Source organism: Pseudogymnoascus destructans (assembly GCF_001641265.1).
Source record: "Pseudogymnoascus destructans isolate 20631-21 unplaced genomic scaffold scaffold_5, whole genome shotgun sequence".
Taxonomy (NCBI): Eukaryota; Fungi; Ascomycota; class Leotiomycetes; order Thelebolales; family Thelebolaceae; genus Pseudogymnoascus; species Pseudogymnoascus destructans.
In genome coordinates, this window is record NW_020167524.1 from 549,216 (window position 1) to 575,032 (window position 25,817).

The window sequence follows — 25,817 nt, forward strand, 5'->3', positions numbered from 1 at the left end:
AAATATGTCGTCTTTTGTGGAGAAGTCAACGGCCAAGGCCAAGGAGATCGCGTATGTTCAATGCACTAGGCAATTGAAATGTGTTTGATACTTATATTTTACCAGGGCGGATGACATCTCAAGGGCTAAGGAAATTGCTTTCAAGACGGCCAGCTCTGGCTCATTTTGGTACCCCATTAAGGTAAGTGGCTAGTCGCAGTATCAATTGGGTCGATCTGACTATCCACAGGGCATTTTTTACTTCTTGTATCATCGGAACCTATGGTAGGTTGCACGAGCATGTGTTCATTACCAGTACTAATGCATGTTGGTGCAGGAAGCCATTTACCTCCCGTCTTCTCTCCACCTTGACTCTGTCGGTTTCCGTGGTGTTCTTCATGTTCATCTTCACCTATATCCCCCAGGGTATGTGATACTTTCCCATCCCACCCGGTGTATTCTGACGTTACACAGTCACGATTCTATTTTTCACCAGCGGACCACTGGCTCCGCTCTCGGCAGTCCTACTCGTCCTCAGTGAGAGCTCGACTATCATCAACATGCTCGCCCGGTCATTCCTGATCCACGAAGCTCTTGACGACACCTTCGATGCCGTCCTGCTGACTAGGAACGAGGATGTCTTGGTATCCGGTGGGCGTAAACTCAACAAGAGCACCGATCCAATTAGTCGGGTATGTATTGCCAGGCCCCTCTTTTCCGCTGTGCATGCATGCTGACGGACCTGAAGCTTGGTGCCACCATTAAGAACCCGTTTCACAACTTTACGCCGAAGGCAATTATCAGGTGAAATTTTCACTTTTGGAAGAATTGAGGCAGCGGCTAATAGACGCAGATATGTTTTGTATCTACCGCTCAACTTCATTCCAGTGGTGGGAACTATCACGTTCCTAATCCTGCAGGGCAGAGGCCGCGGAACATGCAAGTCCAAACCGTCGCCTGAAATGTGTATAGTACTAACGCACTTGTCCAGATGCGCACTCACGCGTAAGAATAGCCCATTGGATTCGTAGAGTTCACAGGCCCTCTGCTAATATGTGATACAGTATTTCCAACTCAAGAAGATGAGCGCTTCCAGCCAGAATAAGTTTGTGCAAGAGAACGTCGGCCCTTACACTGCGTGAGTAGTTACCCCCATGCCAGATATGGATTTTCAGCTGACTGTTTTGGAGGTTCGGTATCGTTGCTTCGCTGCTTGAGATGGTTCCCATCGCGTCGATTTTCTTCTCGTTCACGAACACAGGTGAGTTCATAATATACTTGTCGAAGGGACGGAGCTAATCACTTACTAGTGGGCGCCGCGTTATGGGCTTCTGATATTGAGAAGAGCGAGAATGGGATGGATGATATTGCCAATCCGGATTCAGTGGAGCTTAACGCTAAGGGAGAGTAGAGAGATAAGGTGATGTCGTTTCGTCGCTGGATGGATGATTGACTGGATAGGGTGAGGTTTTGGATATGGTTGAAGGATTTCATCATATGTGGTCGCGTTGGAGTCGTTCTCTAGACCTTATATATACTGGCTGGAGACATTGGTAGATATAGTATCCGATGGATAAATGGAGCAATATGGAGATGGAGTTTATTATTTCTAGGTAGAAATTAGCGGAGTCTGAGATAATATCAAGACATTCAAAGTCGATGACATATTTCGAGAGCAAACAGCTCAAATCTCGAACATGAAATTTCCCCAACACCTCTGTTACACCTCCCCCGACCCACAGCCCAACTCACTCCCCCTTCCTACCAACAAACCTAAAAACAACCCCCCAAACCACATCTTACAACCCATCCATTCCCCCCCCCTCTCCCCCAATACCTCCAAATCTTCCTCAGCCATTGTCCTCTCCCCCACCTCCCCCACAACCTCAAACCCCCATTTCCTCCCCTCCTCCACCACCTCCTCCACCACCTCCTCCACCACCTCCTCCACCACCTCCTCAATACTATACAAACCCCGCCTGTCCCCTCCGCCCCATCTCTTCATGCATATTAGTCACGAGCAAGTGCCCTCGTTCCTTGGCTAGAAGCTTTTTCACAGACCCGAAAAAGACGGCAGGGGCTAAATGTTCAAGTACTAGCGCTGATAGCACAGCGTCCGCACCGCACGCCTCCTCTGGCGGCGCGGTGTCTGAAGGCGCGTCAAAGACGTGGAATTCTGTGGAGGAAATGGACGTGGTGCTATCGGCAGTGATGGCGGAACAGCGCTGACGCGCGATGTCAAGCATGGAGGGGGAGCGATCGAGGGCGTGGATGGAGGATATTTTTGTGCTGGAGGGGGGGAGCAAGAGTTTAGCGGTGTTGCGGCCGGTGCCGCAGCCTAGTTCGGTGGGTTCTAGTGTTGAGGATGAGGTTGCTTTTGTGTACGTAATGTTTGATAAATTATCCGTTTCACTCCGCATTTTGACTTGAATTCCCGACATCCAAGCATGACAGGATTGCAATTAGATGTGGATATATTTGTAACCGACAAGGATAACATTTCTAGCTTATCTATATAATTCATAATGGGCAAGTCTGCTGCCCTCCTCTTCGTTCTTGGCTTCTGCCATGCATCTGTCCAGCCGAGGCTGCCAGATACCATACCTTTCTCCACGTTCCTCTGTTCACCGCTGGCAATAATCGTTGGTTCTCAAACCACCGCCTGGAGGCGAAAAGGCGAAAGCGAACTGGGACGCGAAAGCGATTGTGGGACACTTCGGGAGCGGACTCGCGACGCGACACGACCGACCATGAACACGACTGACAACGTAACAATGCTGTAAATATATATAAGTTATAGAATTAAATAATTAAAAAATATTTGGATCAATATTGTCAGGCAGTGATTGATCATCACAGCCACCGTCACTTGCATCGTGAATCATGTCGTAGTCCAAGCCTGCAAAGTTCACGTACCCACTCTCCTCGATGGCTAACAGTCGGTCCGCCTCCTCCTCCTCCTCACGTTTCTTCTGTGTAACGTCCGGGTCAATGATTTCTGTACGTAAGCCAATTGGTGGCTCCGTGTCTGGGTTACTTTTTTGAAATTCATGTAGGTCCTTTTTCCGTGTACGTTCTGCCTTCCGTGCATCGATGCCAGCACGGAGCTGCATCTTACGCTCAACGTTCACCATGCGTGTTCTCTCTCTTTTCTCCCGTGCTTCTTCTAAAAGTTGCTTCTTTACCTTCTTCTCATAAATCCTTTGCCGTGCATGTTCAACTGTAATAGCACCACCTTTTTGAATAGATTTCCGACTTCTAACCTTCCGCTGTCGTTGCTCAGTCATAATAGTAGTAATTTGTACAAGCTCTGACTGGAACAGCTCAGCCTCTGTTAACTGAGTTTGGATTTCAGTATAAGAAGACGCCCACTTTTGCCGTGACGGTGAACTAAGGATCTTATCAAATGTTTGACTCCATGTTGAAAGATCATAACTTGCTTGAAATGCGCGTTGTGGTGTTTCTAAAACTTCTGGTTTTGCATATATAGCAACCTTCTCTTGAATCTTTTTATAGTTAGGTGGCCAAATACCTGCATCTCTAAAAGACTTGATACAGTTACCCTTTGTAAATGTCTGCTTACGGATAGTAGACAAGTCTCTAAAGAGAGATATAACATTATAATCTGTATCAAAATTCTGGATTGCTTGTTGAATTGCACGTCGGTGCCAATGTTTATATTGTGCAAACACAGTAACATCTAGCGGTTGTAGAATATGCGTAAGATGAGACGGAAACACATGTAAGTGTATATTGTGTTGATGTGCAAGTATTATAAACTCTGGAACTTCATGTGAGACATGAGAGTCCATTATTAACAATTTCATTCTTATAGACGGTGTATGTTGAATAAAATGCTGTAGATATTCCATTGCAAGCTCAGAGTTTGTATATCCGGAATCGGATACTGCAACTTTCTCATCACCGTGTAGATTGTCATGGTACCAACTTTCCATGTGTAATTTTCCTTGTATAATAAGGAACGGTGGAAGTGCAATGCCAGCAGCTGAAATTGTCTCTATAACTGTAAGACTTTGTCTGTTCTCTGGAGCTTGTATATAAAGCTATAAATATTAGAATAATATAAAGTAAGATAAGTAGAAACAACTTACCTCCTTTACTGCAGATGGTACCAACACATGTTCACCGGTGCTCATTCCTACACGGAATCCAACTTCATCAAAGTTGTAGATATCACCTGCAGTAATATCTAGTTGATTACACACATCTTTAAATTCATAAAACCATTCTTTAATAGCTGATACTTCATGAGATGCAACCCGTGCTGCTTCAATTGGCCGGGTTTTTATTGTATGGAAGTTGTGTTGTTGTGTCTTAATCCATGTCTGGAACCACCGTTGTGATGGTGGTGCACGTGTTGGAGTTTCTGCTGCACGTAGTTGGCAGATGGCACTGAACACCATAGGCTTAGTTGCACCGTACCCATTTTCGTACGAGCGTTGGATGTATCTTTGTATAGCTGTAACTTGTACATCAGACAGTACTCTGTTCTGGCCTCCGCGTGGCACAGCGGTGCGTTGTGGTGATGCGCGTCGTTGTCGTAGTCGTATAGTCCGGAGCGTACTTGGGTTTACTCTGTACATCCGTGCTACTGTAGCACTCTTCTCTGTTGGGTTTTCATTTAAAAATTCAATGGCATTTAAAAGAGCTTCATTTTTATTTACTTCAACTACCGGCATAGTTGTGGTTGTAGTTGTGCTCGTTGTCGGTCATGTTCATGGTCGGTCGTGTCGCGTCGCGAGTCCGCTCCCGAAGTGTCCCACAATCGCTTTCGCGTCCCAGTTCGCTTTCGCCAACCGCCTCCAGGCGGTGGTTTGAGAACCAACGATTACTCGACAGGACAGGCAATGAGAAAAGTCTATGGTATATGAAATAATAGGTTCGTAATCTTATATTGGCCCCTAATTGCTAATGTAGCCATTATTAGCAGCTATCTGACACCTTGCTGGTGCGCCGCGACGGCGCCTCGGACCCCGCCAAGGGAACCCCCACCAAGCAACCTCGCCTCCCGCACAACTTCCTCCTGAAAGTCTCTCATCCGCAAGCTTCACATTAGCTACGACTCGTTCTATCGTAACGAATAGAGCAATCATATAACCACGTCTACGATGTCACTCCCAGGCGCATCTCAACGGCCGCGTATCTCTCGCTCGAACACTGCACAGCGCGCGGAGTACGACTACTTCTCCGACAACCCGCCGCCGAAGCAACTCGAGACTCATTCTAAACTAGCTCAAGAATTCATCGAATACCATGCTGCTGCCAATAACCGCGTCGTGCTGATAACCTCCGGGGGCACTACTGTTCCCCTCGAGCGCCAGACAGTGCGTTTTATCGACAACTTCAGCGCTGGTACTCGCGGTGCCACGTCGGCCGAATACTTTCTCGAGGCGGGGTACGCCGTCATCTTCCTGCATCGCCAATTCTCGCTGCTTCCCTACTCGCGGCACTACTCCCATGCCACCGACTGTTTCCTCGACTTCCTTTCCGAGTCCGCCGACGGGACTGTGGTCGCGAACCAGGAGCACCAGGACAAAATGGTCCACGTGTTGCGCAAATACAACTCCGCCAAGGCCAAAAACCTTCTTCTTACCCTCCCATTCACAACCATCACCGACTACCTCTTCATCCTTCGCTCTGTGAGCCAGCTCATGCGCCCCCTCGGCGCCCACGGCCTCCTCTACCTCGCCGCCGCCGTATCCGACTTCTTCGTTCCCCCGACCCGCATGGTCGAGCACAAAATCCAATCCACCGACGCCGTTAAGAGCCGAGCACCAGAATCCCCCGAAGTCTCCAACCTCGGCATTGTGGACCGTTCCCCAGGCCCCACCGCCTCTCCCCTCGATACCACCAACGACTCCCCCGGCTCCGAAGACGAAGTCTTTGACAACTTCGACTCGTCACCGCGCGTGCCGCGCTCCAAGCGTTTGATAGTCGATCTAGACCCCGTCCCGAAGTTCCTCAAGAACCTCGTCGATGGCTGGGCACCCGAAGGCATGATCGTCTCCTTCAAGCTCGAGACTGATCCCGAGATACTCGTCCACAAGGCTGAGTACAGTCTCGAGCGATACCAGCACCACCTCGTCATTGGCAACCTGCTTAGCACGCGTAAGTGGGAGGTGGTGTTTGTGAGCAAGGGCCGTGCGGTAGAGGGATCGCGCATGCGCGAAGAGTGGATCCGTGTGCCGAGGCAAAGGCGAGGAACGGGAGTCAAGGATTGGACGGGAAAGGCGGCCCTGTTAACAGTAGGTGATAAGGTGGGCGTAGCGGATGCGATTGAGGATGAGAGGGAGCACCCGAGTGATCCAGCCGACCTGATGGGCGAGCCGGAGATCGAGATCGAGGGGTTGATTATCCCCGCAGTGGCAGACATGCATACGGCGCATATTCAAGCGCATTGGAAGGTAGCGCCGGTCGCTTGATCTTCGTGTGGCTTGTTTGTATGATGCCGAGAGTGGGAGTGACGTGGATTTATCTAAAAGCATGTTGTACTAATTAAAGAGAGATTTGCTGTCGTCTAATTGCCATTTATCACGTAAATATGACCTAGTTTCGTCCAATTACATCTATATCTATTCAACCCATATACTATAGAGTATATGACCATGTATATATCGTTTTTTCCAACCAGCCAAATTGTATATGGTCTCACATCCCCTCTGAACCCCCCGTTCCCCTCTCCTTCGGAAATTCAATAACAACCTTAATCACCAAACCCCCATCCTTATCCACTGCCTGCCCGGCAATAGCAAACGCGTCCTTCACGCCCCCAAACCCAGTATTGACTAATATGTGTAACCATATTAGTCAAGTCCGGCAGCCCACTCTTTCCCTCACTCACCAACTCCGCCGCCTCCCGATACAACCCAGCATATCGAAACACACCCAACAAATCCACCTCCCGCAGCGCCGCGGCCGACACCGGCAGCGTCTGCACCGGCGTCCCCATACCCACAAGCATGACCTTCCCGCCCGGTCTAGCCGCCAAAATCGCAGTCTGCAAGCTCGCCTCCGCACCTGTACACTCCATAACCGTATCCACCACCCCACCCAACTCCTTCGCCTTCTCCCTCAGCTCACCCGCCATCATCGCTACCGTCGCGAGGTTCGCAGCTACATCCCCACGGGGCGTGAGCGGGACGACGAAACTCGAGTCGGCGAAGGCGTTCTTTGTTGCGAAATCGATGCGGAGGGGCTGTATATCGGAGAGTATGACGCGATGGCCATTCGCCTTGGCGACGGCTGCGCAGAGGAGACCGACTGCCCCGGCACCGATGATAAGGATTGTGGAGTTGGCGGGGAGCGCGGCGCGGCGGTGCGTGTGCATTGCTACGCTGAGGGGTTCGATGAGGGCGCCGAGGCGGGGATCGAGGGTTGGCGGGAGTCTGGGGGGTTAGTTAGTTGCTGATTGTAGTTACGGCTGGGATTGTGAGGGTGCTTATTTGTCTGCAGGGTGGTTGATCTCGCTCTGAAGGGTACCCTGGAAATGGGGCCAGCTCTTCGCGCTGCTGCGGAAGCGGGGATCGGGACATATGTTATAACGTCCCACGGCGCACAGGTCGCAGGTGCGGCACGGCAGGCCGACTTCGAGGGCGACGAAGTCGCCGTTACTTAGTTGGGGGCCAGGGTGTGGCGGACGGGACTGTTCCCTGCCAAGCGTGAGCTGGGGTTTAGACGAACTATGCGGATATCTTTGGGCCTGTGTAGAACGCACGCTGTTAGGGAAATTGGGGTCGCCATATTGTAGAGGTGGGTTGGAAAGTATGAAGAGATGTTAAGGGGTTCGGAGTATGTATATAACTCGAATATATATCCCTTCGGCGGCCATAGAAGCGTGGGGTGTCTCGAGATAAGCTGGGGTAAAATGCGGGGTGGTAGGGGGGTCACCTATCCTAAAAATAATTTATCCGCGTTTAGAAGGCGGGACATGAAAGTGAAATGGACCTACATTTAATTAATAGTTTACATAGTTTCATATTCTCACTTAGACTAAAATTCGGTTAGACGGGGCATTATTTCAATAGATGCTATCATATTTAAACCTTAATTTTGAATGTATTTCTCAGATGGCCGGCCATGCCTATTTAGTTGTAATATCTACTCTAAATATACCTTCGTCCTTTTCATCGCAACCAGACTTGATTTCCGTTTCTAATGCGCAAAACGGAAATCAAGTCAGCCAGGAGTTGACATTACCTCTTGTTCCCTTCATCTGTCGTTGTCTCAAGATAGGTATCCTTCTCCTCTTGCGTCATCACACTCCATTTCTTCTCGCGCGTGTAGTTCCTCCACACATAATAGTACTTCGTCCCGATGATGAGTGCGAAGTTCCACGCGACGAAACCGAGCAAGATCTTGTTACCACGGCGGTAGTTCGGCTTATCGTCATCTCGGTATATCTATATCGGTGAGCAGGCGCCCGAAACAGACAGAACATGCCAGAAGTGGCCTTACATTTGAACCAACGATGCTGCTAGCTTGAACAAACATGTTATACAGAGCTGTACCAACTGTCCTCGACGTACCGAGCCTGCATTGCGGCTGACCGAGGCGACTGTATAGAGTTAGCGCTATTTTTTTCACTAATAATTATTGAAAGCATACCGATGATCGCATATGTGTACGGAAATCCAACCATGAGGATGCTGAGGGCGTATTTCACCCAGGGACTCGAATTTCCTGGGATAACTTCTAGTGCGATGAGGAGCGGGAGGGCCAAATCTGCGAGACAAGTATGACAAAGAACCTGCTATTGATCTTTTCCGAATACCAGGTCCAGAAGAGGAGCTGGAGGAGCGTGAGCACGGAACCTGGGATAACCAGGAGATTGGTCTCAAACAATGTCAAATAGGCTGCGACTGGTTGAAATGGAGTGCCCCACGTAAACCCGATTAGGTACGCAGGCCACAGGTCATAATCGCAGAGTGCCTTCCAGAAGAGACCCAATGTGATACCCTGTCGGTTGTGCATATCGCCCTGAGCGTTGTTAGCCAACGCTATTCGACAAATCGGAGTTCTCGGCGGGAATTTATAGTACAGGCCGGGGCCACCGGTGCCAGTGGATCAGGGAACGGCTCGCCTGCCATGTCGGTGGCAACGGTAAACAAACACGTCAATGGGCGAAGGATCAACGAATGAAGACAGCCTGCTTTCTAATAGGAAACGTTCGAATGACCTGCTCGACACTGGACAATGAAACATGATCAATTAGAGGACTCAACTACTCGAGAGGCGACAGACAGTATTTATGTTCTTTTCCAAAGAAGCCATGCCCAGCATCCTCAACGTTGGGAGTTGTCAAGACAAGCTCCTTCAGGCCTCATCGCACATGCCCCCACGCTTATAGTAAAGGGCCTATCTCACATCGCGTTATATAAATTGCGCGATGCCATTGAAGACTGTCACCATAGTCCATTCTATAACGCGCAGCTAAACACCGGGAGGGGACTAGGCGGACATCTCCCGGCGACGAAGCTTTCTCCAGGAGCCCACATAGCTAATGTCAAGGACGAGAATATGGTGCAAAGCGACGGATCCCGCATGGCGATACACGCGTGGTGATCACACCCTAGCCAAGGAAGATAACATACAACGCCGACCACCGCGACCGCCGCATGTGAGGACGGCGACAGCGGGATTAAAAACGCCGATTGCTACTGCAGTAGAGACGGTAGAGGGTCCAACATTGCAAAAGGAAGTGATGTGATAGGAGCAGAGCGGGAGAGCGTTGCGGAGTCCCAACTTACTGGCGCCGCGAAGATGCCATTTTGATACTCGAGTGCGCCTTACAGCCAAAGTTTTCGGTCTAGCCAGGTCGACGGTCGGCGTTAAAACTGTTGAGAATATCTTGGGATTGACTCGACTACCCTATCCTACAGAGGGGATAGGCCCCATTTTAGTACTGTATTCCTACTGGTTGTGCTCGGTAATCCCACGGTAGGTTCCGGGCTACGGCACCATTATCATTTATCCCCAACATAAACTTCTCCTGAAATGATCATGTGATTCAGCTGGTCCAACGCAGAACATCTTCCTCCGTCAATGCAGAAGCTCTAGACAAGGATTGCGAATTATTTAAACTCCTACTCCGCATCTCTGCTGCACGGAGTGCACGCGGCATCACTTGGCCAGCTAAAAACGTCCCAATGCCCGTCGACGTATTCATAACGAGACCAGCCGCGATATGTAACTTCTCCGGTTTTTCACAGATATCCCACGCGCCCCCACTCCTCCTTTCGAGGTGAGACTCCGCATAGTTGATTATGATGTACATATTCCTCTCTATGTCTAAAATAATATACCATTCCTTTCTCCCACACGAGCTTCAGTATCCACTAGTTTCCCCTCTGCCCCGTCGGCCCCCCCGTTCTCCACGCCCTCAAAGGTAACGCCTGCAACTGCAACGCCCTCTCCCTAATATAGCCCCAGAATGTGAGTACTCCTATAATAACACAGACAACGTTTGTGATGTAGTATCCATCACGCGTAATATTACACACGCCACCGCCGTCAATACAGCGGTGCTTATCTACTTCCAACGCGCAGCTGAACGCCTCAGTCACGAGCGGCGACTTGAGGGCCGCTGATAAGGCCGTTGAGCCGGGCACAGGTGGCACGCAAGTCGCCTGAGTGAACTGGTCGACGAGCTTGAGAATGAAGAAACGCGGGAAGGTACCACCCAAATTCGAGACCCTGGATGTGTTAGCTCGCTGACACATCCGTGGGAGTAGGGGGGGGGGGAGGGGGCGGAGATATGCAGCGGACTTACGTAGCAAGGAGCGTCATGTACGTCCCTCCGATGACCGGATCCGCGATGCGCGCATGGAAGGCGCTAATCGCCACGAACATGACGGTGTTGGTGAAGGTACTGAAAATGTGCGACGCGATCACGACAAGCAGGTACGACGTGTCAACGCCATTTGCTGGGAATATCATGACAGTCAACTGGGCGATCACGGCAGCACCAAGGCGTGCGACGAAGGCCCAGCTCCACAGCCGCATGGGCGTGTATTTTGTACTCCATTTTCCGGCATAGTAGCCGAGGGCGATCTCGAAGGGGAAGTCAATGAGGACGGTCAAAGCCAGGTCTTCCTGGCTGAAGCCCTTGTCGAGAAGCTTGAGATTCGTTACGGCGTCGTTAGCCTGGAAGCCAACCTTGGCGATCAAGTGGATGATGATGATGGTCTGGATGTTCTTGAGCTTCAAAACTTTCCACATAACCTTATACACATCCCAGATGCCGTCTTCGTTCTTCGTCTTCTCCTCTTTCTTTAGAAATGCGAGGCCCATCGTCACGATCAAGTACGCCCAGCCCCAGAATGCCAGGTAGCCGCCAAGTGTCATAACACCTTCCGTGGATGGCAAGGCGCGGAACCATTTGTTCGCAAACTCTGGCGAGTTGAATGCCAGGAAGACAGTGTACGACATGAACTGTCCCGCTGTCAAGCCGACGGTCTGCGCGGTGGACGCATAGCTCAGGTTTTGTGGCGACAGCAACGTGAGAGCCCAGCCGTCAACAGCAATATCCTGTGTTGCACACATGAACACAAGGAAAAACCACCAGCCGGTGAAGTCCCAAACACCGCCACCGCCCTCCTGTCCTGCTGTGACCATCATTGCTTTAACGTTCGCGCCTAGCCAGATCATCCCGAAACCAGAGAGCATCTGAATGGGCAGAATCCACGACTTCCGTCTCCCAAGCCGCGGCGTCCAACACGCATCAATGATAGGACTCCACAGCAGCTTCAGCGAGTAAGGATACGACGCCAAGCTAAAAATCCCAATCTGGCCATACGACAAATGCGCCTTCAACAAAAACGGCACTGACCCCGTCGCCAATCCCATCGGCACACCTTGCAAAAAGTATAAGATCACCAACAGCACAAAATTCCTCCGGTCCTGCATCGGCAGCTCAAAGAAGCCATTATTGGAAGGCGCTGGCGTGATGGGGACGTGCTGGTCGAGGCTAAACGATTCCCGCGCCATGAGGTTCGCCGTCACAGACGGTGAGTCCAGCGACACATTCTTGCGCCGTAGCTCGACGTTTCCGTTCATGTCGGCGTCTCCGTTCCCGGCTGACGTGGGGGCCGAGAGCGCGGAGGCGGGCTCCTTGTTCGTGCGGCGGCTTCGGGCGCCCATGGGCTCGTCCGAGTCGTAGTCGGTGTTATCGGAGCTTGAATCCTCGTGTAGCAGGTGTTGTGTGTCTTTTCAACCCCTCTCGTGTATTCCCGCGTGTCGTCCGTTGGATCGGGAGGATCTATTGTTCGCTCGTGGGTTGGTTTGGTCGAGGTTGTCGAGTTCGACGTCGTCGTGGCCGTGCAGTGACGCTGGCTGGTTGTTGTGCAAGGGTAGAAGTGAAATATGATTAGAATCCGAAAGCGAGTGTAGAGAAAGATGAGAGAATGTGTCGCCCTGTGGAGTAGGCATCCATGTGGTTATGTCAGAAAGAATTGGCCTCGATTGGGAAATATGGAAGGCAGTCGTCGCTATTCGCCAAAATGTCTTGGTGGTGAAGTGCAAGCGGGCCAGGCGTCAGAAACTGTGGAGCTAATTGCCTGAAATGGTCGTATAAAGTAGCGAGCGACGTGTCCTGATTGATACAGGCGGATCAGAAGGGGTGGAATCTGTCTTTGTCACGATATCATACTTGATCATAAGAACTAGATTTCGAGATATAGTTCTCATGGGTTAGGGTTAACCCTAACCCAATCAAGTCGTCAAACTCCAATTATGTGTTCTACAGGTTATGAGCCCGGGTAAGCGCAACATGCGCTGCGCCAAATACACATAATTGACGGCTTCCCTCATAGCTCTCGCAGGAGAGAGTAGCTATGTTGTACGGTCGAGCGAACCTGTCGCCCTCACGGAAAGCCTCCTCACGACCACCACCACACAGCGGAAGCAGCACCGATTATACGACGAGTGCAGGGCACACCAAGCAAGCGACTACTTCGAACGTAAGAGCTAGGAATACTGTTGGGACTTCAGTTCGGATCAACTGGACCTTATAGGGGCGTAGCCAGGACAGACCAGCCAGATTTGACACCATAAGGGTGCGCAAGCGGGGTCATACTGTGGATAGGATGGGCTGGGAAAGAGGGATAGGCAGAGACTTGGATTTAGGAGGACTTAGCAGGGGCGTTATACTGGCGGCATCAACACTAATCGTCGTGACCAACCTGTTCGCTTTGCTCAAGGTTGGAGTAAGCAATACGCGGCTGCCCAACCCGAGAGGAAGCAATATGCGGCTCGTCGGAACGTGCGTGTACACCGCCACTCCTCAACAAAACCTCCACCATAGTTGTCCATAGTATTTAGATAGTAATTATATGCAATTCATTTAATGGAAGGGACTCCTCTATCAAATGCTCCTAGAGAACCCCTCTGAAACAGCAACTACTGCCAGTCGGATTTTCAAAGTGCCTAAATCAACGATACAGTCAAGCATCAGCCGACTAGCCCAGCAGCTCCCACACCGAGGGGGCCAGAATAAGCTACTCTCTACTGCGCAGACAGAGGCCATAAAGAAATGGTTCCTTGAGCAGTATTACCTAGGACTAGGAATATGATATTTGCTGCTGTCTGTAAGCTGCGGAGCCCACAGCTGCCCCCGTCACAAAGCTGGCTTACAAAATTTATACAGAATGAGCTTAAGGAATATCACTTTATTACTACGAAGCCAATTGCGCAGCAGCGTACGAAGGCTCAAGATGAGCCTACAGTTCTAAAGTGGTTTCAAGAGTACGGCTGGTTTATACTAGAGCGTGGTATACAGAGTCAATCTGGAATATGGATGAAACTGGCTTTCGGGTTGGGATTCGAGGTGGAGAGCATGTGATTGTGCCATGAGCCGCAAAGGAGCTCTACATCCCAAGCCCTGAAAATCGTACGTCTATTACTATACTTGAGGATGTGTCTGCAACTGGAAAAGTCATACCGCCTGTACTTATCATTCCGGGCAAAATACACATGGATTCTTGGTACCACGCCAACCTTCAAGGCACAGAGCTCATCATGCTCTCTGACACTGGATTTTCAAACAGCCAGCTTGCCTTACGGTGGCTAGAGCACTTTTCAGAGCATACTCCCTCTGAGGAAACGAAGGTTCTACTACTTGACTCTCATGTGAGCCATACAAGCGATGATTTCGTCATTATGGCAGTAAACCACAATATTATCATATACACATTCCCATCCCATCTTACTCATATTTTACAGCCACTAGATGTGTGGATCTTCCAGCCGTATAAGCACTGGCACAGAGAGGCTGTGCTTGCTGCCATACGTGATATGGATGTTACATATGACCTACAGTCCTTTATGAGGGATCTTACCAAAATGTGGCTACAGACTTTTAAGGAGTCTACAATTATATCAGCTTTCCAGAAAGCAGGAATTTGACCAGTAAGCCACATTATAGCTCTCGCAAAGCTACTTACGTACTCACAGCCGCCTGCTCCTATGCCTACACCTACGCCTCTACCTATACGGGTTTCTACACCAAAACCATCGACTTTTAGGGGGGTTGAAGAGGGGCTACAGTACTGGAAACAACGGGTTCCAGAGGGTTTTAGTAGCCCCTTGAGGGAGAGCTACAAGAATTGGCTCACAGGAACGGAAGAGGTTGTAGTAGGAGGCCAGTTTCAAGAGCTTGACCTACTGGCTTTTCGACGCCAGGTTGAGGAGTTGAAGAAGCGGTCGAGCTGAAGCCGGGCTCGCCTTCAGTTTGGAGGTGAGCTTACGGCAGCTCACGCTCACGAGCTTCGGGCCCAGTCCTGCTCTGAACAGGTTTGATTTGCCGTATGTAGTTAGTAGATAGATTAGTAATGTAGAAAATATAACATCGTTCTAGTGTAATACACTTCTGATGGTGAAAAGTTACAATTTATGCGGCCATATCGACGATGCCTCTGAAACCGACGATTACCAGCATACCAGCTGGGTTCCAGGGCATGTGGCGATTGGATCCAAGTCTGAATAGGGGCGAAAGCACCCCTATTCAAGCAATTACTATGGCCAGTGGTTTTTACTCTGGTGGTGAAGACGCTGATGACGATGGTGGAGATGACCACGGTGATGACGAAAACCAAAGTGAGAACGGCACCCCCAACCAAGCACCGCCTTTACAATCAAATATGCAAGGAAGACCAAGGAAGAAGTGTAAGGACACAGGGCACCCAGCTCACAGTAATAGCATGTGAGAGTGCGAGTCGGAGGCTAAACGGATGCTATCCTATAGGTCTACTATGAAGGATACAAAAAAGATGAAGGGGGGACCCCGTTGAGTCTGTTTCCTTAAATACCCGAAACGGGTCCGAGTCGGTTAATCCAACCCTAGCCCTGAACCTTCCACTGCAACAGGTCCGCATCGACCCCAAACCCTACACCCTTACCATTCCCCACTATAGTGTAACTCGCTATGTGCTCCTCAACTGGTACGAAACAGCACCGAGTCAGTTTTCATGCCCGTGGTGACCATAACAGCTCTGAGGCAGGTCCTTCGAGTATCTAGGTAAGGAGGCATCCTTACACTACCCCCATCCTGAGAGAGTGCTTTGTCCTCAAAGTCGCTGAATGTTATCTTGTATGCGGAGGGTTTGCTGCGAGGTGAGTTGTGGTGGTGGTCGTGTCCGGAACAGCTCCGCTTAGAATTGGATTCTACATTTTGCTTTGTGATATCGGTTCGTTATTTTTGGGGGTCCGAATGGGTACCATGCTATTTTTTGGGGGTCTGAATGGGTACCGGAAGGCATCCGTTAGGTAATTGTAGTCGAAATTTGTAGCATGAAAGGGGAAGTGGCCACGCTAACCCGATTCGGAGTTCATTGTTGTAAAGCCAGTATGTGAGCTCATCATTGGCCTGTCGAAGGATCTGGCTCTCTGATTTTAATAGGGCTAACTGATGCATAACCTTTGATGCGCCCTTTTCAATCTGGTTAACAGCATCAAAAATTGAGGTTGGCGAACTATTTTGATGCCTAGAGATCCGATTCTTAATGAACGTAGATATTCTTACGACTGCCTGTATCTACCATGGTCTATTCCAGCGGCGTTATCAATCCAAGCCAGAAAGTCTCACCACACTGCTAATTTGTGACCCATCCTTGTTACAAAGACAACGAGATGGATATCATTACCACCGCGCAAAATAGAGCACGCGCTGAGGGAATTTTGAGGTAACAAGGCAGATGCATTCGCGCTGGCGGTGATTGATGATGCCGGTCTGATCACCACTTACCTGTCAAAAGGGCTGCACACACAACACAGCTTCTATTTTCTCCTGCATTCTATGACGAGATTTGACGGTCTCAAAACCGTCACGCCCAGCCCTACAGAGAAGGTCTGCTCTTTTGATATGACCGACGACATGCTTGCCACTATTCTTCTATAAATCACAATAATAGGGCATTATGTCGGGCCAATTTATTAAGTATTTAGGCTTGGTGTGTTCAATCGGGGGGGCAAATATGATATCACTGCCGCTCAGATCCGGGCGGCAAACGTCACGGATTATGAGAGTATCATTGAGCACTTCGTCGATATCAAAGAACAGCTCAAGAAGTCAAAGCCTATCGCTGAATCCGCCCGGCAAGCCTCTACGGACACTAGAAATACGGGGGGTGAAAGGGGTGGACGAGGTGGCGGGGGCAGACCGAAGGCGGCAGGGCCGTCGACTGGAGCCCTCGCTGCCCCTGGCGGTGGAAAGGGGTTATCACCGCCTCCACTGGAGGGGGCGAACGCGGCCTATATCCGGACTGCTCGTGTCACCGAGACGTCCTGGGTCGCCGCGATCGATGATGATGATGATGATGATGATAATATTTATTTACGTCCAGCAGGTGGCGGGCGAAGCCGGCCACCCTGTAAAACCTCCCGAAGGGTATGGGGACGTGCTATGCTAGGGGTGTATGTACAGAGTATGACCTTAGATAGCATTTCGTGAATGTGCGCATGGCCTTATTGCCAGATGTCTGAGTGCCTTCCCCGCCTGTTGGGATGGCGTCAGTTATTTGTTAGAGGGGGTAGTTCCTCTACGGATGGTCCTGGTGGTTCAGGGATGGACGTGCAGCTGGTGGCGTGCTGCTGTGGGAGGTCGAGAGGTGTGTCCTGCCACCGTGCCGTGGGGTCGGGGCCCCATAGTGTGGTTGCAGGTTAGTGGAGTTGGGGGGGGTGGGGTGGTGTTTTAGAGAGGGGTTATTGTGCTGGACCCCTCCAGCCAGGCTGCGTGTGCCTGCTAGTGCGATATCGTCAGGGATTGTGTCGCGTTAGGGCGCTATCGTGGTTCAGGGTATTTCCTGGGTCGGACCCGGGAAATTACTTCAGGAGCCAGGCCTAGGGCTGGGTGCACCCGTTGCGCGCAGCGGGCAGTTGTGCGGGCGTGGGGGGGCCTTCCAGTTCCTTTGTTCTAGTCCTGCGTGGCCTCGTCATTCCGATTTCCCCAGCCGGGCAAAGGTTTTGTGGGCTAGGCCTAGGGAAACATATGCCGGTCTAGAGTAGCCATTAGCGGGGGCATATTGTGGTGTAGAACTCCGTGGCTTGGAGGAGAGTGGCGAAGTCAGCTGGTTTAGCCATGAGGCGTGTGAGGTAATCAATGCCAGCGGCTGGGGTGTTTGGTCGGGCTTCTGGTCGCTGTGGCCAGTGGCGAAATTGGGATGGGGTGGTAGTCTTTCGGCAGTGTATGATGTGGTCAGGGGTCTTAGGTCTACCGCACGAGCAGAGGAGTTGGGCGTCCTCATGTGCGAACTTGGTGTGGTACCAGGAAAAGTCTCCGTGGGAGGAGCGTATCGCTAGGAGCCTGTGTAGCGTCATCCGGGGGAGGTCGAGCTCTGGGAGAGGCTTCACTTGGTAAATGAGGTTCCATTTGTTGTGCCAGGTGGAGAGCTTAGTGCATAGAACCATCTCTTAGGTTCCTAGCCTATAGGAAGTAAAAGGAGGTCCAAGGTCAGAGTAGCCCTATAGACAAATCAGGGTAGTCAATAGTTTATTCAGTTCAGTTTTAGGCTGGAACTGAACTGACGAAATAAATTTAAGCTAGAACTGAACTGAACTGAATAAGATAAGTACAAAACGGAACTAAACTGACTAAACTGAATAAACTATATAGTTTTGCAGTTCCTTATAACCAAGATTTCAAGCATTCTGTAGCCTCGATAGATTCAACTCCCAACTTATTCCTTATATCAGTGGCGGTGAGTTTTGAGCCAGAAAACAACCTTTCTGGCTCAGCAGACATTGCAGGAATAGACAATATATTAATTGCCATTAAAGAAAGATTAGGATAGATGTGCCGCTGTGTTGGTTCCAACCACCAAGACCGTGAATCTTTGATTTCTGTTAACAAAGGAGCTTGAAGATATCGAGTGTATTCATCCATCTCCATCTGTATACCTGCCTTTTTCTTCTGCCAAGCTACAAACTTATTTTCCCGGCCTAATAGCTGCTTGCTTACTGAAATTGATGGAGGAGAAAGAACAATAGCATTAGATTTATACTTCTCTTCCCAAAACCCTTTTATTTTTTCCTTCCCTGTAGCAACCCATTTAGGCTCCCACGTCTGCTCAAAATACTCCCACTTAGAGGATGGACAGAGAACGATTGTAGCAATATACACTGGCGATTGGTCAGTGTATTCATAGTATTTCTGGAGTTTAGACCAACCAGAATTGCAGCATGGAAGCATATATCTATCGTCGACGTATCGAGTCTTCCCCTCCTCAAACTGCTCTAATAGAAAGTCCATTGTAGGAAGCACCTTCTCTAGGGTAGCAGCCCTGCCTTCCGATGAAATTGTAGCATCCTCAAAGTACTGAAGCAAGTCCCTAATCTTCTGTAGATTACCCCAGTCGCCGGTACAGCAAATACGTCAATAGCTTCGCGTCGCCGAGGCTCTAAACAACAGTCTATCATCTTAAACCAAGAGTTCCAACAAGTTGAGTTATCGCGGATAAGGTTTAAGCCCTGAGTCTGGTCTTGAAATCGCTGGATTCGTTGCGTGCTCCGGCGAATATAAACTACTAGGTTGTGTAGCTTTCCGAGAGGTCCTTTCTGGCGCCAATCGTGCATCTCTACTTCCGTTGGCGTAGTATATTGACTGGTGTTATTATGCTCTGCGAGAGCTTCATCTTGAGTGTCAAATAAAAAAGATTGAGCTGAGAGATTAATAATATGACCATTGCAGCGAAGCCGGAAGTGCTTAGGATCATACGAAATCTCGTGCTGAGTCTGCAGATCTAGGGTAATCTTGTTAGCTAGAGTAAATAATATAAGATAAAGAATCATACTAGCTGATAGATGTGTCATCATAGTATTGTTATTCTCTGCGTTGTCCATCATCATATATCCAATCTTAGAGATAGTCCTCTACTACTTCTAATAGCACAGAAGCTAAATTCTCCCCACTGTGCTCCCCACGAAGCTCTTTCATAGCTAGAACCGATTGCTGGAGAGCTCCCTGCTCATTGGTAGTGACTGACGATTCTGAGAAGTGCATGTGCATTTGGTGAAGTCCATAAGTCGAGGGTAAAATGGATAGAAGAGATTGCTGACTGGAGGGCTAATTTGACGTGTTCCTTCTCTTGCTGAAAGGCCCGGAGTATCCAGCCTTGAATGGTTGCATGTGCAGATGGTAGCCAAGTGTTAATATCAGGGTTTATGTACTCCAAAAGCGTATGGAATTTCTCTCTTTCTACCATGCGGAAAGAGACATTACAAGAAGTAATCCAACGAACAACAAGTTGCTCTAGCGTTCCAGGGTCTAATGTAGCTCCGTTGGTATCAGAATTAAGATGCCGGCGTGAGTAGGAAGCTTCTTGACCTCGTTCGAAAGCATGGCAGATTGTAGCTTGCCTAGCTAGAGACTGATATTTTTCTTCATAGATACTGGGCATCTCAAGGTGCTGCGTGATATTCCGTGTGCCTGCAGACTCTTTGTAAGCTTTCGGGCATAGCTTACACCTCCATATTGATTCTCCAGTATTGTTGGTCCAAATTGTATCTCGTCCACCTTCAGAATCAGGTAAATGATCCCATACCCAAGACCTGTGAGAAGTATTGCGTTTGCGTTTGTGAGAAGCTGGTGCTGATGAGGTGGAAGCTGTTGAATTAAGTGTATCTTCATTTAGATTCTCACTCGCAAGATCAGATAACTCATTAGAAGACACTTGAGAAGACATTATAAATAAATTGATCTGTAAAACGAAGTTCAATTCCTAGAAAACACTTTAATATTTAAGGGTAACTGTGTCCTTTACGCAAAGTGAGACATGTCTTAAACTATATAGTTTAAACTATATAGTTTAAACTATAGAACTACAGTTCTCGTAAGCTAAAACGGAACTGAATGGAATAAGGAAATCTATTAACTGAACTGTAAACTGTAGAACTGAACTGAAAAATGCAGTTTAAACTGCAGTTTTGGAAAACTATTGACTACCCTGAGACAAATTATGTCATAACTTAACCAATCTTGTGGTTAACTAAGGAGCGATGACGTGTAATGAATCATAGAGGGTTGTAGAAGCTTTTGGAGCTATCTTCCTACAACTGGACTGAGGCACCTTCACCAACAATTGCTGTCCCTGGTATTCCACCACTTTGGTCCGCTCCAAGAGCCCCTCGGCAGCTGAAAAAAGACTCGGGGCTCATCTACATCGCCCAAAATGCAGCCCGCCATCCGGACAGTCCGCTTGAGCCCTTATTTCGGGCGTTGTGCATCACGAATCCTTCATTTGACATACGCTCGATTGATGTCGTGACGGATAGAAACAATATCCGTAAACTACTCTCATTCATCAACCCCAGCATGACCAGAAACGGGCTTGAAACATTCACCATCAACATAGAGGTCACGAAAAACACTGCAATATTCTGTCGCGATGAGACCACGACTCACGAGTTTATTGGACCAGATGAGTTCAAAGGCTATGGCCGTGAATTCGAAAAGGTATACACAACTAGGCAGATCGGCGCGAGTACTGGACATCACAGGATTATTACATACCGCTTCGGTGGCCTGAACTGCATCGTCCGCCATGAAACGGACGGATATGTCGACACTGATGCAAGGATACCCTCGTCTGATGCCAAAGGTCCAGAGAGTGACAGTCTCTCAAGTATGCTGGGATCTTTGACTCTATCCTCGACCAACGGGCCGCCTATTACCACTTCTGGGTCCAAATTGACAATTAAAAAAGAAGGTCAAATGATATCGCTCAAATCAACCTAAACACGCGTCTTCCATAAGCGTATTGAAATTCACGAGGTCGCACCGCAGCTCTGGATATCTCAAACTCCTAAGCTCGTGCGGGCTTACCACCGCAGGGGTACGTTTCCGGTACCAGAGGTTGAAGATGTAGCTGCCGATATCAAGACTTGGGAAGAAGGCAACCAAAGAGACCTGAGGAAATTGGCTCCACTAATTAGCAAAACTATCGGTGCGGTGAAGGGATGTAACGTGCATGTATAACGAAAGTGCCAAACAAGCGAAAGTGCCAAAATCATGCGGTGACCAACCCCCCCAACTAAATGTTAAATTCCTCCACAACAAAACATGCGCCATAAAAATGATGAAAGCAAATTAGTGCTAGCTATCCAAGCTATGCAAAGCGACCCAAATTTGCGCCTTCGAGTTGCAGCTAGGATCTATTCCGTAGACCACCGCAAGCTACGTCACCGTTTACAAGGTGTACCTTCACGACGCGATATCCAAGCCAAGTTACGGAAATTAAGTAACCTAGAGGAATCAGTTCTTGTTCAGTATATACTTGACTTAGCTGCTAAAGGGTTCCCTCCTCAGTTGTCTATTGTTGAAGATATGGCAAGTCGACTACTTGCAACACGCGACGCGCCACGCGTCGGGTCACGTTGGGCTTCAAACTTTGTTAAGCACCATGTAGAGCTCCGGACATGCTTCCAGCGAAAATACGACTACCAGAGGGCTAAGTGCGAAGATCCAGAAGTCATTCGTGGCTGGTTTGAGCTTGTATGGAACACAATTCTAAAGTATGGCATCAACAATGCAGATATCTACAACTTTGATGAGACTGGGTTTATGATGGGCGTCATCTCAAGCGCAACGGTAGTAACGAGCTCAGATGGGCGGGCAAAGGCAAAAAAGGTGCAGCCTGGCAATCGGGAATGGGTTACAGTAATCCAAGGCATTAGTTCTCAAGGTTGGGCAGTGCTGCCATTTGTCATTGTGGCAGGTAAAAGCCACCTTGCATCTTGGTATGAGAATAGTGGATTTCCAGCAGATTGGGTAATCGCTGTTACTGCAAATGGCTGGACTACAAACGAGAGAGGTATGGATTGGATTCAGCATTTTGAGAAGCACACAAAGCCCCGGAGTGTTGGTGGTTATCGCTTGTTAGTCCTTGATGGTCATGAGAGCCACCACTCAGACAAGTTTGAGGAGTACTGCAAAGAACACAACATTATTACGCTTTGTATGCCTGGTCACTCTTTCCATATACTCCAACCACTTGATGTTGGCTGTTTTGGCCCATTAAAGAGAGCTTACGGTCAGCAAATTGAAGATATGATGCGGGCTCATATTATTCACATTACTAAGGATGACTTCTTTCCTGCCTTCCACGCTGCATTTAACATTGCAATGACAGAAAGCAATATTCAGGGAGGGTTCCGAGGTGCTGGGCTTCTTCCATTTAGCCCTGAGAGTGTAATATCTACACTTGACCTTAGGTTTAAGACGCCAACACCTCCAACCTCTCGCCCAAACACCGCTCAACCATGGGTTTCTCAGACACCAAATAACCCAACTGAAGCTGTATCACAGTCTACTTTCATTAAAAACCGAATTGCGCATCATCAAAATAGCTCTCCAACCTCAATCTTTGCAGCTGTTGACCAGTTTACAAAGGGTGCATCGCAAATAATGCATCAATTAGCATTGTTAAAAGCAGAGAACCAAAACCTGCGACAGGCAAATGAAGTGCTAAGCAAGCGCCGGAGAGCTAAAAAAACACGACTACAGCAAGGAGGATCACTTAGTCAACAGGTAGCACAGGAGCTACAGGACGAGAGGGACGTTGTGCAGCAAGTAGAGCAAGAAATAAGGGCAAGTAGTGGTCGGAAGCCAAGGGAAGAAACCCATGCACGTCGCTGTGGCAAGTGTGGTGAGACTGGACACAATGTGCGCACTTGTCAGATTGTAATAGACAGGTCTGAGGAAGAGGACTCCGAGTAGTTTTAATTAATTTATATTGTTGTGGTGGATTTATCGCAATTCTTATGGGGTAGTCGCGATATTTTGGCACTTTCGCTTGTTTGGCACTTTCGTTATACATGCACGTTAGTGGAAATGCTATTGTCAAGTATGATTTACTGGGAGATAAACTGGTAATTCGGAAGGTGGACAGGAAGAAGATGTTGCCAAATGACTTGTATTCCATGTGGGATGATAGGGCGGATTCTGAAGCTACTTCAGATAATGATGTAGCAGCCGTCAAGCCTGTCAACGAGATTGAGAGTAAAGCTGACGACAAGAGCGCTGTATTTAGCCCAGGAGATACGAAGGGCAAACATGAGAGCGCAACGAACATAGAAAGGTCTCCACCATGGAAGAAGGACCTTCTAGGAGTTCTCAACTAGAGTTTTAGCTACAATGCGCACGCTCTTTAGAATCTGCAGCCCAGATATTTAACTATTTGTTCTACGTAACGGAGAGCGTTTGTTCTTCCAAATATGAAACCACCACGAAGGAGCTAGTGAGTGCAAATAAGTAACGAAATATTGTCCCTGGGACTGGCTCCTGTATACATATCGCACATTGTGGCATAATCATTACTTTGCTTACTCTGTTCAATGATTCGTCTCCTGTTCGCGCTCTGCCTGGCCGCAGGCCCGATTCGATCGTGTTGAATCCTCGGCCCGGAAGCAGGGATCAGGGCCCTGATACCGAAGCTGTGTCAGCCAGCTTCGTGATCCTCCGGATCCTGGATCTTCCGATTCTAAAGCTTCGATTCTGAAGCTCCAGGGAACGAACTGTAACCAGGAGGGTTTTAGGATCCGAACCACGAATAGGCACACCCGTAACAGTATATATAGTACTTAGAATAGCTTCAATTATAAAAAACATGCATTATAAAATTATCACTTCGGGCCCTACTGCTTCGTGACTGTATTTTCGGCTTATATTCTCTACCTACTGCCCTACGGATATTGTCCAACAACTTTGATAGGAAGGGCCGGGTTTGGATTGGTGAGTTGCGTATGGAAATTCGAAATTCTGATCGAAATTTAATCAGGCGTTCGCGGAAATGATGGAAGAAGCAATAAATTCAACGTTCATTATTGCACAAGAAATCCACTGAGGCATTAGAGTGGTTGGAGAGAGTGTTTTCGCTTTTCGCGTTTCAAGTTAGAGTAATCTGATTGTCAACCAAGGAGTTATGGCCATATGGTACCATCCGCAATATTCCCATCGCTTACGTTGGAGGCATCAACACAGCACTCCCTGGTCCCCATAAGGCTGAAAATGTCTTTGCACCAGCTCGTGTATCTAACTACAGTATAAGTTTTGATCGATCGTTGTAGAGCTTCCAAGGTGCATCCTGTTTCTATTTCTTCGCTATCTACCTCCATCTCACAAAAACCTGAGTCAATTTGGAATATGGATGAAACGGGATTCAGCGCACAAACACTCAGAACCGCCATGGTAACCCCACTTCAGCTGTATGTTATCTACGTTGGGTGGTGTTTTTAAGATCTTACTGGCAACTGACATTGATATTAATGAAAGAGATGATGAGGGATGGTCAGCTAGGCATGTAGCAGCATCTTGGAGATCTTATGATATCCTATGTGATATTATGTGGAGATATATGCAACGACAAACGAGGGAGTATTGGCCTCTCCCAAGATGAGGATTTCTATAGGAGGCTTATGCCAAATTGGTGTGGATGAATGCAGTCTCTCATTTCCGAAAGCTATATCATCCCGTCCATTGCCTTCAGTTTAAAAAAACTACAATCCATGCCATCGAATGCCACGGTCCGCGTAAAAATTTAAAATGTCCGCCATCTGCTCGGACTCATGTAGAACATAGTCTACCTTCGCAGAGGAGCCTTTTATCAGAGGGCTTGATCGCTCGCTGTCCAATTCATATAGATTGACATCCAACGAGCGCAATGTAATGATACTTTACTCCGTCTGGTATTTGCCTCTCAAGTTCGAGCTCTTTCGATTCCTCGAGGAACTTTGTAATGCCCTTACTTGGTCGGATAGCGTCAAGATTTGTGTCCTTGTACAGGTCCGTCAATCTTTTTGAACAACTACAACTGTATTTAGAACATAAAGAAGAACTGCAACAAGGCCGCAAGAATTGTCAATTGTCTGCTTCAAAAAATCGACATTGCCGTTGATTATCGGCACCCGTTTGGCTTCAAACGCCGCCTTTTCCAGTTCATCGTCTTGTAGCAAGCGAGAGTAGTCGGCAGGTGGGCTCTAAAGGCGGCAACGGCGCTGTTGCCGATGTGAGAAAATCGGACATAATACCCGTGCGTGCGAGAGGCGCTAGGAGTCAATTACGATTGAATAAGAGTCCGATAGTTCCGATACTCAGGGAAAATCGCAGTGTATCGGTCGGCTGGAAAACATAAACCAGCTCATATCTCAGCATCTCTGGGCAATAAAAAACCCCTATATTAGGAGGGAAAAGCCTGACTTGCCATGTCTTCTCATGCCTGCTCCAGCCCAATTGCCTTCCTGAATCTCTCGAACTTGATCTTGTCTAACGCCTTTGTCAAGCCATCGGCTACCTGACTCTCTGTCTCGATATACTGAAGCTCTATAGCTCCCTC

General features: G+C 48.7%; 9 protein-coding genes across 9 annotated transcripts; 5 read left to right on the forward strand and 4 right to left on the reverse strand.

Moving 5' to 3' along the window:
• Nucleotides 1–4: 4 nt before the first annotated feature.
• On the forward strand, nt 5–1,687 carry VC83_02457 (uncharacterized protein; the record flags this gene model as incomplete). Its single annotated transcript, XM_024466119.1, has 11 exons — nt 5–51; nt 106–181; nt 230–264; nt 317–405; nt 454–671; nt 728–783; nt 833–918; nt 971–984; nt 1,044–1,117; nt 1,170–1,240; nt 1,290–1,687. 11 exons carry the CDS (start codon nt 5–7, stop codon nt 1,388–1,390), a joined length of 867 nt encoding a protein of 288 aa, XP_024326511.1. The 3' UTR covers nt 1,391–1,687.
• A 40-nt stretch (nt 1,688–1,727) lies between these two features.
• Nucleotides 1,728–2,399, reverse strand: VC83_02458 (uncharacterized protein; the record flags this gene model as incomplete). Its single annotated transcript, XM_024466120.1, has 3 exons — nt 1,728–1,730; nt 1,817–1,978; nt 2,037–2,399. 3 exons carry the CDS (start codon nt 2,397–2,399, stop codon nt 1,728–1,730), a joined length of 528 nt encoding a protein of 175 aa, XP_024326506.1.
• Nucleotides 2,400–5,108: 2,709 nt separating this feature from the next.
• On the forward strand, nt 5,109–6,422 carry VC83_02459 (uncharacterized protein; the record flags this gene model as incomplete). Its single annotated transcript, XM_024466121.1, has 1 exon — nt 5,109–6,422. The coding sequence occupies one exon, from the start codon at nt 5,109–5,111 to the stop codon at nt 6,420–6,422; it is 1,314 nt and encodes a 437-aa protein (XP_024326507.1).
• A 302-nt stretch (nt 6,423–6,724) lies between these two features.
• Nucleotides 6,725–7,327, reverse strand: VC83_02460 (uncharacterized protein; the record flags this gene model as incomplete). Its single annotated transcript, XM_024466122.1, has 1 exon — nt 6,725–7,327. The coding sequence occupies one exon, from the start codon at nt 7,325–7,327 to the stop codon at nt 6,725–6,727; it is 603 nt and encodes a 200-aa protein (XP_024326256.1).
• An 865-nt stretch (nt 7,328–8,192) lies between these two features.
• Nucleotides 8,193–9,086, reverse strand: VC83_02461 (uncharacterized protein; the record flags this gene model as incomplete). Its single annotated transcript, XM_024466123.1, has 5 exons — nt 8,193–8,399; nt 8,526–8,554; nt 8,605–8,721; nt 8,811–8,976; nt 9,051–9,086. The coding sequence occupies 5 exons, from the start codon at nt 9,084–9,086 to the stop codon at nt 8,193–8,195; spliced, it is 555 nt and encodes a 184-aa protein (XP_024326255.1).
• A 1,187-nt stretch (nt 9,087–10,273) lies between these two features.
• On the reverse strand, nt 10,274–12,633 carry VC83_02462 (uncharacterized protein). The gene is made up of 2 exons (XM_024466124.1): nt 10,769–12,633; nt 10,274–10,692 (listed from the first exon to the last, which is right to left on the reverse strand). The coding sequence occupies exons 1-2, from the start codon at nt 12,136–12,138 to the stop codon at nt 10,335–10,337; spliced, it is 1,728 nt and encodes a 575-aa protein (XP_024326258.1). The 5' UTR covers nt 12,139–12,633; the 3' UTR covers nt 10,274–10,334.
• A 700-nt stretch (nt 12,634–13,333) lies between these two features.
• On the forward strand, nt 13,334–14,453 carry VC83_09606 (uncharacterized protein). Its single transcript, XM_024473019.1, has 2 exons — nt 13,334–13,583; nt 13,643–14,453. Exon 2 carries the CDS (start codon nt 13,969–13,971, stop codon nt 14,398–14,400), a length of 432 nt encoding a protein of 143 aa, XP_024328787.1. The 5' UTR covers nt 13,334–13,583; nt 13,643–13,968; the 3' UTR covers nt 14,401–14,453.
• A 6,347-nt stretch (nt 14,454–20,800) lies between these two features.
• On the forward strand, nt 20,801–21,223 carry VC83_02463 (uncharacterized protein; the record flags this gene model as incomplete). The annotated part of the gene is made up of 1 exon (XM_024466125.1): nt 20,801–21,223. One exon carries the CDS (start codon nt 20,801–20,803, stop codon nt 21,221–21,223), a length of 423 nt encoding a protein of 140 aa, XP_024326257.1.
• Nucleotides 21,224–23,301: 2,078 nt separating this feature from the next.
• On the forward strand, nt 23,302–23,607 carry VC83_02464 (uncharacterized protein; the record flags this gene model as incomplete). Its single annotated transcript, XM_024466126.1, has 1 exon — nt 23,302–23,607. The coding sequence occupies one exon, from the start codon at nt 23,302–23,304 to the stop codon at nt 23,605–23,607; it is 306 nt and encodes a 101-aa protein (XP_024326260.1).
• Between the last annotated feature and the right edge of the window lie 2,210 nt (nt 23,608–25,817).

Excerpts from the sequence above, each read along its gene's own strand:
- VC83_02462 (XM_024466124.1), bottom strand. The coding sequence starts at position 12,138 with ATGGGCGCCCGAAGCCGCCGCACGAACAAGGAGCCCGCCTCCGCGCTC. Across the intron at positions 10,693-10,768 it reads TACATGACGCTCCTTGCTAC|GGTCTCGAATTTGGGTGGTA; the intron begins GTAAGTCCGCTG and ends TAACACATCCAG.
- VC83_09606 (XM_024473019.1), top strand. The coding sequence starts at position 13,969 with ATGGATTCTTGGTACCACGCCAACCTTCAAGGCACAGAGCTCATCATG.